Consider the following 18,029-nt stretch of genomic DNA (forward strand, 5'->3'; position numbering starts at 1 on the left):
CTGTTAAAACTTTAATCTGATCATTTTAAAGTCATGGATGACCTGGGATTTGCTCCAGACCTCATGGGGGCTGGACTGGGAACAGGGGCCTGGGTCCCCTATCTTGTCCCCCTGACTGACCAGGCGTCGGCCAGAAAATCCAGGCTCTGAGCCACAGGTGTGGGCGAGTTCCTGGATCAAAGATTTTCCTCCTCCAAGACTTTGAGGATGAGTCAGCATGAGTGAAGCTATTTCCCAGGGCTTCTTCCATCACTAGGAGGCCTTGTTGGCAGTTTTCTGGATGGTATTCTGACCTTTATCATCTGACACTGCATCTGCATTCATGGTTTAACTACTTTCAACAAAAAGTGAGAGTAAATGCTCAGAAGACAGTTTTAGCTAACTGACATTAGTAATAATCCAACTGTATGGCACCAACATGGTATTATTTCTGGGGAGGTGATCTTGAGACTATAATGGGTACCTTTTATGTTGTTTTATTCATTATATATGTTATCAATTTTAATGCAATGCTGTGTCAGCTCACTTTTCTGGGAGAATCATAAGCTAATCAAATTACCCCAATGACTTGCAGTGCCAAGAGCAGCAGTGCAGTGCTTGAGCTGACTGTCTACATCTTGTCTCCGGCTGTTGAAATTGAAATGTCTGTCATCTGGCAGTAATCTAACACTGACGATTAGTTATTCTCCTCTGATTACAATTTTTTCTGAAACAAAAAAACTATAACATATCTAGCTGGGTGTTTCTGGGCAGCAGCTGGTAAGACCTCTGGTCAATCTCCCCATCTCATTTCCACTCCCTGTGTGCAGCGGGGCCCCTCCCCTCGGCTCCGGATCAGTTCTCTCAGCCAATCCCCCATGCACAGCAGCTGGGTCTGGGTCTAGCCACGCCCGCTTCCCCGGCCCCAGCCTCGTTCTGGATACACTCCAAGCTTATAAATCCATTGTCCGGCACACACACGCTTAAGTCTGCGGTCGGCTCCTCGTACTGTCCAAGTCTCTCTTCTACTCGTCTTTATACAACTTTCGCATCCACAATGAGGGAAATTGTGCACATCCAGGCCGGCCAGTGCGGTAACCAGATTGGTGCCAAGGTAAGAAAACAAAGTATTGAGAATTTATTCATTGATTTAAAAAAAAAAAAAAAAAAACAGTTTTACTTTCATTGTCGAAAATGAGAGATTATGCAGGAGACACTCCTATTTGGAGAAAAAAAAAGTCTTTATCTAGCTGATGATATGTAAGCCTATATAGACAAAGGACTCACTTGTGTGCATAAATAAATAAATAAATCTTTCACATTATAGCGTTGTGTAGCCTATTAAACGCAACAGTTTGAGATGAATATAAATCAGAAATTATGTAAAGGTAAATTGTAATAAAGGCATTGTAAATGTTCATTTTTATGCTCATTTTCTGTCTGTATCTTGTGCACTGCGGTAACTGGTAGGTGGGTGTGGAGCAGCGGACCGTGCTCCCATTGAAATAACGTTATAACGGGGCTCTTGTGTCTCGACGGGTTTTTGTTCAGACAACACCGGGCGTGTCTCTGCGTCTCAACACTGCGGATTCAGCAGACCTCAAGACATTGTCTGGGCAGAAGAAGAAGATGAAAAAAAATCTTGTCTATTCTTCACTTGTTAGAGCCCTCCTCTGGTCCCTTTGTCTAGCACAGGCAGAGGTGACTGGTATTTCAGACAATGAGTGGGAGCTGGGATGAAAGGCCTAGTTATTTTTTTTCCCTGAAATGATGGATCAATAGCCAACATCGATTAGATTTTATTTCTGCAGGCTGTAGATGCAGGCTGTGCTGTTTCAGCTGGGGAGAAATGGGGTCTGTGGCATGGGTGTGGCATCGATAATTGGCAAAGAAAGAATTTATCCTTTTAAAAAGACTGATTAAGTGCATTTTCTGAAGGACATCATCAGTGATTTTAACAATGAAATACAGTAATTCATTTTCTTAAATCAATTCATTTATCATTTTGATACATTTAACACTGTTCTGCTTACAAGGGCCACATAGTCTGCCTTACACATAAGGCAATACATCAATTTACCACCCACCCAGTCTTACAGTAACAACTGCAGTCTGCTACAGTGCATGTCCTCTTGGCCCATTATTATCGCTGCCTTATTATCTCCTTTGTTTTACAGCTGATCATTTGCTGCAGGCAGCATATGTTTAAGTAGGACTTCTCCATCGCACACAGTAATCTTGCCCTGGTATTCAACCATAGTTGGGAGAACACATTAACAATGGCCCATATATTATAGGATGCATCATTATAGTTGTGATGCTCTGCTGACAGAGATTTAAATGTCCAGTTAAACTGGGCCTGTCTTTGTAATCAATGTCTGTCCTCTCCTAACCAAATTAGGGGTAGGGTGGGGGAGGAATGGAGGAAACAGCTGATGCACAGTGGGTGAAGTCACTGGGTTCTCAATTGACTTAATGTGCATTTGCTGGCAATGTCTTGGTAGAATAGTAGTTATATAAAATAAACACAGCATATAATAACAATTATATTCTTAAATTTGACTGCATTATTGCAGTTGCACCAAAGAACGCCAACTGCAGTAAATAAATATATACATTGCAGCTTGTGCAGTAAGCTTATATATTCATCTCCTGTTTTTAATTACACAGTACCTTGTGTGTCTTTTTGTCTTCCCAATATGGTGTCAGAAAAACTACTGGTGGCCTTGCAGTGAGGATCCTCATTTGTTTCCATTCCCCCAGGACTCATTGACTCAGATGTCCAGTGGATATGATTGACAGAATTGCTGAAGGGCTACATTGTGGTGAAATGGGTCAGGGTGTGGCATTGCTTTCCTGCTTATTGTCCTCAATCTTTCACTATGATTATTTTCAGCCTTTACTGATAGCCATCTATCGTGTCACTGTCAAATGTCTGTTATTTTCTCAGTCGCTCCTTATCAACTCTTTGTTCTACTCTTTGTGCTTTTGTGCCGCAATCTCTCCCATATTAAGGTCATTTGGTCATTTTTTGCCTTACATGGTCTTATTTAAATGACATGATATTCAGTCCACAGATGACTCCCAATCTCTTAAGTACTGAGCTGCAATACAGCCCGCTTATCCAGATTACTCTAAATCCTCCTATTGCTGCTGTTAGCAGAAAATCAGAGGCTGTATACAAAAAAAATGAGTTGGAAGATCTCATATGTACATGCAAATGACTGCTTGCGTCACTCTTGCTTATGGGATTTAATGCACATGCAAACTGAAAGATCCAAGTGTGGTCTTTAAAGAGTGAACAAGACATGAATACAGATCTGAAGACAATCCGCTTCTTCAGTGTAGTGTGACTGCCTGCAAATAGAGTTTAGTTTTAGTTTTTCCCGTGGAGGGATCTGTGGCTCCTTTGTGCTTTCCTCCTTTGCATTTTACATGTGAAAGAACTGCATTCTGCTCAGTCAGCCTATGACTATGGAAATGTTAACAGCTGCATTGTATTAAATGGGTTAAGATATGGTTTGGTGAGAAGGGGAAAAAATACTGTCATTTTCATCAGAATCCAAAAATGCAAACCCACTCCTGTTTTTCTCGTTTAAAGCTCCTAGTCCTTTAAACCACATTGCTAATGGGTATATGTGTACTTTCATTGCAAGTGACTGTCATGTGATACCTTCCATTTTGTGTCTGCAGTTCTGGGAAGTTATCAGCGACGAGCACGGCATTGATCCTACAGGGACTTACCACGGAGACAGTGACCTGCAGCTTGACAGGATCAGTGTTTACTACAATGAGGCCACAGGTTAGCTAACTTCTTAATAACTGATTGACACTCACATGAAGGACTCATTTATTTATGTTAATATATTTCAGTCATACAATTGTCAACAACAAATTTCTCCTGTCATGCACGGATTTCCTCTTTTCATTTATTCTGTGTAACATCCAAGACTGTGGTTTCCTGCATTATTGAGCTGTTATGTTTTCTCTCCTCTTCTTTCTCTTTCTTTCTCCTTGTCTTCCCTGATTCACTTTCTTGTGGAGGAGGTAAATATGTGCCTCGAGCCATTCTGGTGGACTTGGAGCCTGGCACCATGGACTCCGTGAGGTCTGGACCCTTTGGGCAGATCTTCAGACCTGACAATTTTGTATTTGGTGGGTGGAATAAACCAGTTTTCTCATGTTACTGAATGACTTGAGCCTTTTATGAACCCATAAAAGCATGGCTCACCTGTGTGTCACTCCTTTCCCTCCAGGTCAGAGTGGTGCTGGAAACAACTGGGCCAAGGGTCACTACACAGAGGGAGCTGAGTTGGTAGACTCAGTCCTGGATGTGGTCCGTAAAGAGTCAGAGAGCTGTGACTGCCTGCAGGGCTTCCAGCTCACCCACTCTCTTGGTGGTGGAACTGGATCCGGTATGGGCACCCTGCTCATCAGCAAAATCCGTGAGGAGTACCCCGACCGTATCATGAATACCTTCAGTGTGGTGCCTTCCCCCAAGGTAAGATACCCTTGTGATGGAGCATGAGAGGTTTTTATTTGTAATTTTAGATCATGAGACTGAAGAAAGGTTTTGTTCTGTGTGTTTTTGTCCTCAGGTGTCAGACACAGTGGTTGAGCCTTACAATGCTACTCTATCAGTCCACCAGCTTGTAGAGAACACAGATGAAACCTACTGCATTGACAATGAGGCTCTGTACGACATCTGCTTCCGTACCCTCAAACTCACCACACCCACCTACGGAGACCTTAACCACCTGGTGTCCGCCACCATGAGCGGAGTCACCACCTGCCTGCGCTTCCCAGGTCAGCTCAACGCTGACCTCCGCAAACTGGCTGTCAACATGGTGCCTTTCCCACGTTTGCACTTCTTTATGCCCGGCTTTGCCCCCCTGACCAGCAGGGGCAGCCAGCAGTACCGTGCCCTCACAGTTCCCGAGCTCACCCAGCAGGTGTTCGATGCCAAGAATATGATGGCTGCTTGCGACCCACGTCACGGCCGCTATCTGACCGTTGCAGCTGTCTTCCGTGGGCGCATGTCCATGAAGGAGGTTGATGAGCAGATGCTCAATGTCCAGAACAAGAACAGCAGTTACTTCGTCGAATGGATCCCCAACAACGTCAAGACCGCTGTGTGTGACATTCCACCCCGTGGCCTCAAGATGGCTGTCACTTTCATCGGCAACAGCACAGCTATCCAGGAGCTGTTCAAGCGTATCTCCGAGCAGTTCACAGCCATGTTCCGTCGTAAAGCCTTCTTGCATTGGTACACAGGTGAAGGTATGGATGAGATGGAGTTCACTGAGGCAGAGAGCAACATGAATGATCTGGTGTCTGAGTACCAGCAGTACCAGGATGCCACAGCTGAGGAAGAGGGTGAATTTGAGGAGGAGGCTGAAGACGATGCTTGAAGATAAAGATGTGAAGGTCAATACATGCCATAACGGAAAAATAACCAAGAAGGAACACCCGCACAAGTAACTAAGGAACAACCATAGTGTCAGTATTACTAGAATCAAACTTTAGAATACATTAGATATCCCTTGTCATTCACTTCAAATAAAGTTGCCAAATGAAAACTTGTGTTCCTTTTTATTAATGCTTGCATATAAGTGATTCTCTGTTGTCTGAACACAAACTACAATCCAGCTATTACATTTCAATCAGCAGTGTCTGTAGTAGAGGAAACTAATGCATTCATGTGCTCTTTCCTGCAGCTAAGAAATATAACTGCATCATGGCATTTTGTTACACATGAAAACATAGTTTCCTTAAAAAAAAAAGAATTCAGTGCAGACATATATCTGGTAACCACATATGGTTATCAGATATTAGTGGAATATTGAATGATATGTAATAGATAATAGAAATATTTCTACTCCACTGCTTTGCAAGCACTGTGACGGTTAAGGGCACACAGCCAATTACAATACAGGGAAGTCCAGCCATATTACCACAACTATCCCGGTGTTGGGCATGTGTCAAACCTCACAACCTATGTTCACAATGATGAACTTGATGTACAACTCAAGAAGAAAGAGCAGCAAGGCATTTCTTTACTAAAATGTTACTCTATATATTTACACCAGTAAAAACTGTGTTAGGTTAATTTGGGAAATATTTTCAGGACTCAACAAGTAAAACTAATTGTATGCATCTGAGGGTGTAAGCCTCTGGTTTTGCATTAAAATTTGAGAGCACTGACTCACACAGAAATTTAGGACCTTTCCCATGCTGTTTTCTTGAACTGATCACCACTGATCATCTGTCGTTTATACTATAACAATGTGAGATGAGAGTCCTTTGTGATGGGAGTTACAGTACCAGTCAAAAGTTTGGACGCTCCTTCCCATTCACTTGAATGAGAAAGTGTGTCCAAACTTTTGACTTGTATTGTATATCCTAATGTGAGCTACCAGAAACTGCATAGCTTTGGCAGAGTAGCTCATCGGTACAGCATGCAGGTGAACCAAACAATATAGCAAGTGGTTGTGTAACTTTATAAAGTCATATAAGACCTCAGACCGTTGCTGGTGGCAGAATTAACCCTCTATAGGGGCATAAAGAGATCTTATTATCAAATTTCAAATCAAATCAAATTTATTTATAAAGCACATTTAAAAACAACCACAGTTGACCAAAGTGCTGTACAATAAGATATCAAGAATAAATTAAAACAACGCAACAGGGTAACATCAAACAAGAAATAAGAACAAATAGAAAACAGATATTAGTAGAACACTGGGTTTGAACGACAGTCAAAGGCCCCAGCGAACAAGTGAGTCTCTAGTTTGGCCTTAAAAGTGTCTAGGGAAAGGGAACACTTAATTCCACCCTAACCCTAAGCTGTTCCAAAATTTTGGGGCAGCTACAGTAAATGCACGGTCACCTTTACCCCTCAGCCGCGATCGAGGGACAGGAACAAGATGTACTGGGGCGCCAGGCCATATAGAGCCTTAAAAACAAATAAAAGTACCTTAAACTCAGTCCTATACTTGACTGGTAACCAATGCAGGGAGGCCAGTAAAGGTGTGCTGCTGTCTCTCTTCCTTGTGCCAGTTGATAGCCGAGCAGCAGCATTCTGCACTAGTTGCAAGCGAGACAGGGATGACTGACTAACACCCAAATAAAGGGCATTGCAGTAGTCCAGACGGGAGAGAGCGGTTGTGACAGTCTTATTGTTGTGACAAGTCGTTATTATTATTAACCCTTGTTGCTCCCTCACAGGCTCCAATGTTACTATGTGGTAATGTAACCAACCATATTCATTAAGGTAGGCCTATACATCATTTAGCACAGGACAGTGCCACATGGTCTGACAACTAAGCAGCATCCACCTTAAGCCATTACTATGGCGGGTGATTTGAGTGCTTTAGTGCCGCATATATTCATAAATAACATAATAATAAATTAGTACAAACCAGCTGACACAGAGAGCCTATGGGGCCTTTAGAGGTGTGCGGCGCGAACATAGTTGCCTGGCGCTTCGAGGATTTTTGATCCAATCAGAAACTTTTTAAAGTTAGATTGAGGTTTAAATAGCCAATCGCTACACATCTTAGTTTGAGTGATGTTTTCATTGACCAATCGCGTGTGACTGAAACGCCTCCTGAGGGCAAATCCATCCAGGATGTGCATATATCCACGATCTTCACTGACCAAGCGGTGCAGAGGTGAGTGTAGTGCGGCACAGATTACCGTAAAAACTCCAGTTTATGTGAGGAAAAGAAAAAGTCACAATTCACCCACATTGCAGATATACTTCTGAGCTTCTTTGAACAATGTAGTTGGATTAATTACAGTCAAGCTGCTCCTATAATCGCGTCAGCGTCCTTTATGGTTGTGAAAGCAGTTGTCATGAGTTGTAGCAAATAACGTTAGTTTTTAAATGGAAGTCATGTGCTTTATTTACCAAAAATGAAAATATACAACGTGGCTACGTTTGTTATGACATGAAATTGCGACATTCACGTGCGAACTGGCCAAACTAGCGGTTAGCTTATTTTGTTTTGTTTGTTTTGTTTCTGGTTCCTTTGAAATGATGCGGTTTTGACAGGCATGTTCGCACAAAATCAACGTTGTACCTACGTTGCTTAACGGTATTTATATCATTGCTAAAAGGTGTTAGCAAGGATACAACAGAGACGAACAGTCCACATAGCTACGATTGAGATAATGAATTAGCCATTCAGGCTAACGTTAGCTGCGTGGAGTTGCTCTAATAATATCTGCTACGTAACGCACGTCTGGCTAAGTTTTCAAAGCTAACATTGGTGGATTTAGATGTCAGCCTAAATAGCCATTTTCATGTATCATCCTGTCTGTGTGAAGAATGGATGCTACCCAGATGATCAGTGACTCAATCTTGGAGTCGGATGAGGAAGAAAATGAAGAGGAGAATAAAGATGAGAGGGGCCAACCACTTGCTAAACTGTGCATCCTAAAAAATGAACATATCCCCGCAGCAGGTGAGTGGCTAGCCTCTGTTGTTATTACATCTATGTGCTTGTTTCTTCATGGACAGTGTAACTGACTTGCATGAACAGGCCTTGTTTACATATTTCTTATGATGGACCTTCTCTTGTCACCCAGAGTTGCCCCTGTTTTTGGGAGATAATGTAATTGGTCGTGACCCCAACACCTGCACCCTGCCCTTACCAGCACCCTCCGTATCCAAGCGGCACGCCACCATCTGCATCTCTGTGTACAGGAGAAGAGGATCTCGCAGTGAAGTGGATATGGAGGCTTTGGTTTGGGACCTAGGGAGCATGAATGGGACCTGCAAGGGCCGCTTAAAACTGACTCCTAATGTACGCTACGCCCTCGGTGAAGGTGACAGTTTGCTGGTGGCAGACATCCCATGTCAGTATGTCAGCTGTGCTGTAGACACAGTGCCTTCTCAAGGGGACATGAGGGGTCCTGTGAGCAGAAATTCAGGGGTAAAAGCCAGGTTGCAAGATGCCTTGAGAGAAAAGAGGGGCGAAACAAGCACAGGCAGTAAGAAATGTGTCAACGGTGGTACGAAGCCATCATTACTTGATTTAGGTGACACAAGGAAAACTCCTGCCAGAACCACTTGCCTGTCCTTTGAACAAACTCCAACCCAGCCCCAGGGGAGCCTGGTCCCAGAATCTGACTCGGACTCGGATGGAGAAAGAGGGGGGCGAGATTATGGAAGGCGCAAGCCTCTAGGTATGTAAGTTTTGTAAACATGTACAGAAGTTAATCTCTCTTTTTGTATCATTCAGATGTTTTACAGGTTTATCATTATTATCCCTTACAGTGTCGGATTGTGACTCCCATAAATCCAGTCCCATCTGTTCTACATTCTTGAGTCCCACAAACAAAATTGTCCCTGAAAGGTATGTTAGCAACTTTTTACTTATAGCTTTGTTCATATGTGTATTCATAACACAAACATAACTAAGTGTGTGCTTCCATACAGTTTATTCCCTCTTTTACATCTGAATTATAATGCTTGTTAAATTGTTTTCCACTGTTTTACAGCGAGGATGAAAGTCCCATCACACCATCCTCCTCCACTAAAAATAGGCCGTACAGACATGTCAGCCTCAGCAAGGAGGAGTCAGACATAGATGTTGGGCGACAGCAGCTGAAGAAAAAAGAGACGCTTGCCATTGTGGACAGCAAAGAGGAGGAAGGGAGGGAGGAAGAAAGAGCAGCACCAGGAGGGACGACGCTTGAGGAGAGTGGACAAGATGTGCCAGTGAAGCAGGAAAGCAATGTCAGTACTACAAGAGACGAGGAATTGCCTGTGTCCACAAGAGCAGTCTCCACTGATGTGATCCCTGCATTTAACATGGACAGTGACACTGATGTGGAGGGAGAGGAGGAAAGTGTGGCTTCTGCGGCTCCTGTGACCTTGAATGCAAACCAAAAAGCAGATCAACCACCAAACACAGCCCAGTTTCACATGGACAGTGATACAGATGTTGATGAAGATGAAGATACCTTTAATAAAGGTCCCAAATCTGTGTCTCTCTCTGATGACAATACCAAACCTCCTCATGCTGTCCCAGTTATTCAGCCTGAGGGCATCACTATGGACAGTGACACTGATGTGGATGATGACGCTGATATGTCAGACGGTGCTGCAAAAGCAAAACCCAGTGCACACACAGCTGATTCTGCTCCTTTGACGCAGCCAAAGGATTTCCACCTAGACAGTGACACAGATGTTGATGAGGAAGAAGAAAATCAATGTAGAACAAATAACACACGCTCTAAAATAGATGAAGCACCCACTAGCATAGATTTAAAGCCCACAGGGTCTGAATCTGCCTTTACTGCTCCTCACAGCCTGCAACTAGACAGTGACACAGACGATGAGGTGATCCCTGCCCCTGCTATGAATGAATCCCCGGTGGTGTCTGCTGTTACAGATTCATGCACCACTGCAGATGCAGGAGCAAATGACAGTGATACAGATGCAGAAGAGGATTCTCCGCTGGTTATACCCATTACCGTCACAACCTTGTCGGTCACTCCTGGTATCACGTTAGCAGCAGTTCAGTCAGATTCTGATGCAGACACAGATGTGGATGAGTCCAGCGTGCCCCCTGCTGGGGATGGGGACAATCCAGCTGACCCCAGACTGGATGGTGATACAGATGTGGAGGATAAGGATGCGGACCAGGGAGAGGCAGGAGAGGACCAGATACCTAGCCCAAGTAGAGAAAACACTTCTGGATTGCCGGTTCCTCCACTGCAAAACTGCTCTACTCCCATGCAATTTTCAGGTAATCTTCAAATGAGAATGTAGTGGAATGAATGATGTATTCCTTGTGTATTGTGTGATTTATTATTATATAATTAGGAAAGGTCATCATAAAATGAAACACAAGCAAGTTTAAATAGTTTTTTTTAATTTTGTGATTTTCACCTTGGGATGGTTTCAGAAGAAGTGGAAGAGATGGAGACTCAGGCCTTCCTTAGTCCCTCTTTAGGTACATCTAGACGTGAGTAAATTACCATTAATACAGTTTAATTACTCATAATTTTCTGTTTTATAACTTTTTGTGTGTTTAAGACAATGGGTATAAACAGCAGGATTTTTTCTCCTTCTTTTCTTTTAACCTTGCATAAAACATCTTTATTTTGTCTTCTCTGTCACCCAGGTGCAGCGGCTCCTGCTGTAAGACCTGTAGTTTTGCCTTCCTGCTCAGACAGTCTAGAGGATGAGGACTTTGTTGTTGCTGAGACACAGTCCTTTATTCTTCAGACCCGTAATGACCACGCCATGGACCCCACCCAAGCCTTTGGCCTTGAGTCTTCTGGTGACGAAAGAGATGGACAGTCTAGCAGAGGAGGGTCTTTCCAGCTGGGATTGTCTGACAGCAGCCATCTGCAGTGTCAGGCCCAAGCTCTGGCCATGGAGAGCACTCAAGCGTTTGTCTCTGTGGGTGGGGGTGTGAAGCTGGACGATACCCAAGCATATGCAGCCATCTCAACCACAGACAGATCAGTGGGGAATGATCCAAACCTGGAGGCCACCCAGGCCTATGGAGGGAATGAGGAGCCTGCCAGAAGTCCAGTGACATTTGAGAGGGAAGGTCAGGTAGATTTAGCTCTAGAAGCAACACAGGCATACATTTCAGAGCCCTGCATTGATTCAGAGGATAAAACAGATGAAGATGAGAGAAAAAGCCTTACTGCTGCTGAGACTCAACCGTCAGACTTTCCCACCTCATCTGCTCTTGTCATGGCTGAAACCCAACCAGTGTGTGCATATAGTGATGAGGAGAGTTTGGCAACAGAGAGTCACATTTCCTCTAAAACAGAAGCGATGGAAGAACACGGGAAGGCAGCTCAACCCGTGGAGAGGCCCGTCAGTGGAGCTCTGTCAATACCTGAAACTCAGCCCTTGTGTACAAGCGAAGATGAGGACTTGATTCCACGTCCACGGAAAAGAAAAGCAAAGCAGCTGGAAGAGACGCAATCCATCACTAGTACTGACTATGCTGCTGTTGAAACCCAGCCCATGCATTTAGGTGTGGATGAAACAAGTGGAAATGAGGAAAGCGATGATGAGGACTCTATTCCGTTTCCACGGAAAAGAAAAGCAAAGCAACTGCGACTTGAAGAAGAAGAGAGTCAGACGCTTGTAAATTCTATGCTCTCTGCTGCTGAAACTCAGCCCATGGATACATGTGAAGATAATGAAAGTGATGATGAGGACTCAATTCCAGGTCCACGAAAAAAAAGAAAAGCAAAGCCACTGCAGCTTGAAGACGAGCAAACACAGCCCCTCATCAGTTCTGTTGTTCCTGCTGATGAAACCGACGATGAGGAGTCAATTGGAGGTCAACGAAAAAGAAAAGCAAAGCCACTGCAACTTGAGGATGAGGAGACGCAGTCGCTCACAAATTCTGAGGCCTCTACTGTTGAATCTCAGCCAATGAGAACAAATACTGGCCCACAGCCTCAGAGAGGAAAGGGGAGACCATCTGAAGCTGGAACCAGTGGCATCAGCGTTACAATTAAAAGAGGGACAAGAGCAAGATTAAAAGAAGAGGAGAAGCAGGCAGAGAGTTCTGAACCTCCCAGGAGACAGACAAGAGGGAATAAAGCTTTTCCAACTACCAGAGGAAGGAGGCAAAAATCCAGGCCTGATGAGAGTGAGGAAGAGGAGGAGTTAGAGCAGGTTAAGCAGGCTAGAGGGAAAAAATCCATGAGGCAACAGAACGATGAAGAAGAAGAAACACTTGAAAGAAACAAGCAACAACAACAAGAAGGGATGTTGGGAGAGGAGAAAGATGTTACAGAGCTCAGACAACAAGAGAGTGAAGAAATGGAGAGGGAAAGGAGGAAGATTGATGAACAAGTAAGACTGGACATGGAGAAAAGAGAACTAGAGGAAACAGAGAGGCAGCAGAGGGCAGAACAGGAGAGAATAGAAAGGGAAAGAAAAGACAAGGAAGAGCAAGAAAGATTACAAGCTGAAAAGGCAGAAAGGTTAAGACTTGAGCAGGAGAGAGCAGAAAAGGAGAGAATAGAGCGGGAAAGATGGGAAGAAGAAGAAAAGGAAAGAGCTGATAGGATACAGAGGGAAAAAGAAGAATTAGAAAGAAAAGAGAGATTAGAGTGTGAAAAAGCAGAGCGAGAAGAAAAGGAGAGATTAGAGAATGAGAGATTACAAAGGGAAAAAAAGGAACAAGAAGAAAAAGAAAGACTGGAAATGGCAAAGAGGGCAGCAGAAGAACAAGGGAGACTTGAGAGGGAGAGGAAAGAACAAGAACACCAAGCAAGGCTGGAGATGGAAGAAAAGGAAAGAGAAGAAAAAGAAAAACTGGAGAAAGAAAAAGAAGCAAAAGAAAAACAAAGAAAAGATCTACAAGAAAACAAAGAAGACTTAAAAACGGCCAACGATGATGACCCAGCAAGGAGAACCAGATCTCGCTCCAACTCTTCCAACTCTGTCAACTCAGAGAGGTCCACTTCAAGCATCAACACCCAAGGGAGTAGAGGGAGAGGCCGAGGAAGAGGAGCAAAGAGGACCAGTGAGCCACTTCAGGCAAACATCAACAGAGGCAACAACAGGAGGAGGACAATGGCTGCAGAGCCGTCTGACCAGAGTCAAACAACAGACCAGGACAGTAATGATATTTCTCCTCCAGGAATCGTGTCAAAGTCCAACTCCTCCAACTCCCCTAACTCTGAGATTTCCATCTGCAGCACCAGCTCTCAGAACAGAGGAAGAGGAAGCAGGCAGCGAGGAAGAGGGAGGAAAACACAGCCCAACTCCACTTCTCCTATCAGTAGTCAGAGTGATCAGAATTCAGCTCCCAAACCCACAGCCACAGGCAGGAAGAGCAGGAAAGCAGAGTTATCCTCTAGTGAGGTTTCTCATGAAGATGATGAAGAGAAGGCAGACTCTCAGCAGGCTAGTACCACTAGGGGGCAGAGGCAAGCCACTGTAAATGGCCCTGAAGCTGCAAATAAGGAAGGCCAGTCAAGTCAGGAGGAAGGATGTGCCAGTGAACACTCACCTCTGGCTAAAAGGAATGTCAGGGGCAGAGGCCGAAAAGCATTAAAAAGTGAAAACGTAGATGCACCAGTCGCTCCTGCAGTCAGTGATGGAGATGAGGCAAAAGACAAAAGAAAAGGTAGAAAGAAAGAGTTGGAGGCAAATGCAGAGGGTGCCCAAACAGCAGAGGCAGCAGAGGAAGAGGCAAAAGATAATACCATCCAAGCTAAGAGAAGAAGTAGAGCATCAGGTGTCCAGGGGAGTAAGAACGCTCCCCCTGATGTGGAGGTGAAAGACGAGAGTGAGAAAATGGAGGAAGAGACTGTTGAGAGGAGAGCCAGAGGTCGGCCATCAGTGGTCCGGAAAAAAAAGAAAGAGTTGCAGGAAGAAAGTGGGACATGTGTCAGTTCCATTAGCCAGGATGCTAATACGACATCAGAGGTAACTTAATTATGTCCCCTTTTAACGTGCACTGGAAATTTCATAGTTGTATATTTGATTGAAACAAAAAATACATTAAGGCTTAAATATAAATCAGACAAAATGGAAAGCTGAGTAGTTAATAATTAGTGTCCAAGAACATCTGTCCTTGAGAAGGAAAGCTTTTACCTTGGCCAAAGGCCCTGGTGCATTTCTCACTGAGTCAGCCTTTCCAACTATTATAATGTACTTCAATCACCTTCAGGGACTGTCTGGATTTCTCCCACTCCCTAAGCAACAAGAGTACTATAACCTCCTCTGCATCACCATTAATACACTAATGAGTTAAGCGGTTTAGTGGTCACACAGTCACTATCTACTGTTTTATTCTTTTTTAAATTTTTTTTAAAATTCTTGTCTTCATTCTTGCTCTGTTTTGGTTCGTCTCTCTTTATTCCCCATCCTCCCCTCCCCTCTCCTGTTCAGCAGCCTCAGACTCCAACCAGCAGTGTATCCCGGAAACGACAGGCTCATGCAGACTCCTCTCCTGTGGCAAAGACCCCTCGCTCTTCTTCTGCTTCCCCAGCAGCTGGTGGTCGACTACGAGCTGCCAGCCAGACCTACAAGGTCTGTGTCTTTGTCTTTGTAAACCTGTGGTTATTTTTGTCAGAAAAATCATACATAGGAGGGACGTTCAACTGTAATGATACACATGTTTGGTGCCGTTTTCACTTATTTTCTGTCCATTCTCTACTAGAATCAGATTCATTTCAACACCCCCAATTCCAAAATCTTGAACTAATTTAAATGAAATCTGTCCGATTAGGCTCCTGTGAGTTAACCTGGTTTAGACCCAATAAAACAAACTGTTGGTGTGACCTGAGACTACTTGAATAACACATTTTGTCATTCTCTCAGGTGCTGTTCACAGGAGTGGTGGATGAAGCAGGGGAGAAAGTGCTGGCTCGTTTAGGAGGCAGCATGGCTAAAGGCGTGGCGGACATGAACTGTCTGGTGACTGATAAGGTGCGCAGGACTGTGAAGTTCCTGTGCGCAGTGGCTAAAGGAGTCCCCATTGTCACCACACACTGGCTGGAAAAGGTTAGTTGCTATATTAGGAATTAAAACTGGCTCCAAGCTGGTTTTTCTTCTCTCTGAAAAAAATGAATGTGGAAGTATAGACGCAAATACAACACATACGGAGACACACTTGAATAGACACTCACTACTCCTCTCCTCTCTCTCTCTCTCTCTCTCTCTCTCTCTCTGTTTCAGAGTGGTAAAGCTGGGAGCTTCCTGTCTCCTAATGCTTTTGTTGTGAATGATCCAGAACAGGAAAAAAAGTTCAATTTCTGCCTGCAGGAGTCTCTGAGGGTTGCCAGCAGTCAGCCTCTCTTACAGGTACGCTAACGCACTCATTCCATTTATTTCTGTGCTCGATTTTTTTTTTTTCTGGGTGAGGTTGTCAGTGTGGTATTTCATGGCAGATGGCACAGGGGTGGTGGGTTATATTGAATCACACTGGGCTCATAACAGATCTGAAATTCTTGACTTTTTACCTTCAAGCATGGCTCGTAGCCCGGCCTCTTTGTTATTCCACATGCACACGCCAGTACTTGATGACAAAGTGCAATACAAGAGCACAGTGTTGATTGTTTACTATTACACTGTGGCCTGTGGGAATTAGTTGACACTCTAATGTTAATGTACTGATTAGTCTGATAAACCATAAACCACAGCATACACTTGAAAAGCTTAAGTCCATTCCAAAGAAACTTATTGTATTGATTTTCTTTCTTGCGGATATTACATAGAAATAGAGATAAATCATATTTGTTTACATGTTGTATACTAAATCTGTTTGTCTCTTAGGGATATGAGATCCATGTTACAAAGTCAGTGAAGCCAGAGCCAGTTCAAATGAAGGACATCATTTCATGCAGTGGAGCTACATTTCTTCCCAAGATGCCTTCTTCCCACAAGGTACCAGTCAAACTTAGGGCCCTTGTCACTCAGGTCTCACGTTGAACTAACATTAAATTGTGGTACTCTGTCTTCACACCTTATTCCAACTTAAATCTTGCAAAATCTTAATTGTAAAACTTCCTTCCTTCTTAGCCTCATACTGTAGTGATTTCCTGCGAGGAGGACTGGTCACTCTGCGGCCCAGCTGTCTCTGCGTCTCTCCCAGTCGTCACTGCGGAGTTCATTCTCACAGGGATCCTCCAGCAGATGCTTGACTTTCAGACCCATAAGCTCTCTGCCCCTGCAACGAAGCTGCCACCTGCAGGAGGCAGAGGGAGGGGCAGGAAGAAGACATAGCATCAACAGGGCATCTTGTTGATGGCAATTGTGCGTCGCCGTCTATGTGTGTGAAATCTACGCTTGCGGGGGTTTGTCCATCGCTGGTAGATTCCCTTACAAATCAGAGACCGGTAGAAACACTAGTGATTCAGTTGTTCGTCTGATTGAAGGACTTGAGAATGTATTTGCCATATGTAGCAAAACATTGTTGAATGTTTACTCACATTTTGTACATTTTGGATGTATGTTTCAGTGCTGGAAACATGCGTGTCATTTTACAGTGTTGGTGTCAAATGTAAAAAACTAATTTAACATGCACAGCAGCCTGATTTTCAAGAGACTGATGTGAGAAACAAAATTTAGGGATAAAGGGATACATTTTGGATAGATGGTAAAAAATTGTCTCCCGCCTTGACAAATCCACTCTCAATCTTTTCTTTCTGTCTGTTCTGTTGTCAAGCAAATTTAGTTTTTTAAGTTACTAAAGCTACAAAGATTGTTAATGCCGTGCAGAGTGAGGAATAATTACCCATTAACCATCCTCGTCACTTCTCCCCCTGGTCCTCCCCTGTGCTCCACCCCTCACTCTGCACAACAATAACAAGCAGAGCAGGAATTAACATTGGTAAATTGCTGCTACTCTCTCTACGCTTTGGTAAGTGCTTTGATGCAATCAGCCATTTTGGCAGGTAACCAGCCATGAAGTGAGAGTTGTATAAATCACGTGTAAAACTGTAAACAGTAGGAACGATGGGTCTGTTTAGAAATCCATAAGCTTCTATGGTGAGTAGATGAAAAAGCTTCTTTCCTGTCCCGATAAGAAGAGCGTAGTGCTTTTATACTGAGGAAATCATGAACTTACCAGTGTGTCTGTTACCGTCTCCATTAACCACCACCACCACCTACTCCATTAAGGCTTCATCCAATCCCATTACCTCCAGGGACAAGACACGATATATGCACCTGAATGCTGATGCTGCTTCTACATCAATATCTTATGGTGTTTGTCCTTGCCGTTCATTTGTCTCTCTGCTCACTTTTTTTTTTTTTTTTGCATAAATCTTCACTTCCACAGTCAATGTGGTTATCTTAAAAAAGACCAAGGTACAGAAGTCACATTTTGTCTCTTTCTTGACCCAATGTAAGTCCTTGTAACTAAATAAGATTTTTAGAATTGTTAAATATCTAATAATGTAACACCAAAACTGTATGTGTACCAAATCATGACATTTGTCTGTATTAGCAATGAAAACATAAAATCTTTTTCTATTACCTTTAATCAGATGTGTACTTACTTTTGCAACAGTATACTTAATCTGCATATTTTGGTACATTATTA

The 18,029-nt window shown here is 43.6% G+C and overlaps 2 protein-coding genes across 6 annotated transcripts; both read left to right on the forward strand.

The window, feature by feature from the left end:
- Positions 1 to 917: 917 nt before the first annotated feature.
- tubb5 (tubulin, beta 5) lies at positions 918 to 5,558 on the forward strand. Of its 2 annotated transcripts, none has more exons than XM_044360178.1 (5): positions 918 to 1,093; positions 3,673 to 3,781; positions 4,024 to 4,134; positions 4,236 to 4,480; positions 4,578 to 5,558. In XM_044360178.1, exons 1-5 carry the CDS (start codon positions 1,037 to 1,039, stop codon positions 5,388 to 5,390), a joined length of 1,335 nt encoding a protein of 444 aa, XP_044216113.1. In that variant the 5' UTR covers positions 918 to 1,036; the 3' UTR covers positions 5,391 to 5,558. The 2 variants fall into 2 exon arrangements, with proteins under 2 accessions (XP_044216113.1, XP_044216112.1); XM_044360177.1 differs by having other exon boundaries at positions 928 to 1,093; positions 4,027 to 4,134.
- Positions 5,559 to 7,557: 1,999 nt separating this feature from the next.
- mdc1 (mediator of DNA damage checkpoint 1) lies at positions 7,558 to 17,969 on the forward strand. 4 transcript variants are annotated; one of them, XM_044360046.1, is made up of 12 exons: positions 7,558 to 7,652; positions 8,311 to 8,447; positions 8,572 to 9,171; positions 9,263 to 9,341; positions 9,487 to 10,739; positions 10,899 to 10,958; positions 11,118 to 14,407; positions 14,873 to 15,013; positions 15,305 to 15,487; positions 15,662 to 15,787; positions 16,259 to 16,369; positions 16,505 to 17,969. In XM_044360046.1, exons 2-12 carry the CDS (start codon positions 8,312 to 8,314, stop codon positions 16,706 to 16,708), a joined length of 6,183 nt encoding a protein of 2,060 aa, XP_044215981.1. In that variant the 5' UTR covers positions 7,558 to 7,652; position 8,311; the 3' UTR covers positions 16,709 to 17,969. The 4 variants fall into 4 exon arrangements, with proteins under 4 accessions (XP_044215981.1, XP_044215982.1, XP_044215984.1 ...); XM_044360047.1 differs by lacking the exon at positions 7,558 to 7,652 and adding an exon at positions 7,661 to 8,078; XM_044360049.1 differs by lacking the exon at positions 7,558 to 7,652 and having other exon boundaries at positions 7,661 to 8,447; positions 14,876 to 15,013.
- The last annotated feature ends 60 nt before the right edge of the window (positions 17,970 to 18,029 follow it).

The sequence above is a fragment of the Thunnus albacares genome, chromosome 8, assembly GCF_914725855.1.
Source record: "Thunnus albacares chromosome 8, fThuAlb1.1, whole genome shotgun sequence".
Lineage (NCBI taxonomy): Eukaryota > Metazoa > Chordata > Actinopteri > Scombriformes > Scombridae > Thunnus > Thunnus albacares.

Coding starts and splice junctions, on each gene's coding strand:
- tubb5 (XM_044360178.1), top strand. CDS start 1,037: ATGAGGGAAATTGTGCACATCCAGGCCGGCCAGTGCGGTAACCAGATT. Junction 1,094..3,672: donor GTAACCAGATTGGTGCCAAG/GTAAGAAAACAA, acceptor TTGTGTCTGCAG/TTCTGGGAAGTTATCAGCGA. Junction 4,135..4,235: donor ACCTGACAATTTTGTATTTG/GTGGGTGGAATA, acceptor CTTTCCCTCCAG/GTCAGAGTGGTGCTGGAAAC.
- mdc1 (XM_044360046.1), top strand. CDS start 8,312: ATGGATGCTACCCAGATGATCAGTGACTCAATCTTGGAGTCGGATGAG. Junction 15,488..15,661: donor CCACACACTGGCTGGAAAAG/GTTAGTTGCTAT, acceptor TCTCTGTTTCAG/AGTGGTAAAGCTGGGAGCTT. Junction 16,370..16,504: donor AGATGCCTTCTTCCCACAAG/GTACCAGTCAAA, acceptor CTTCCTTCTTAG/CCTCATACTGTAGTGATTTC.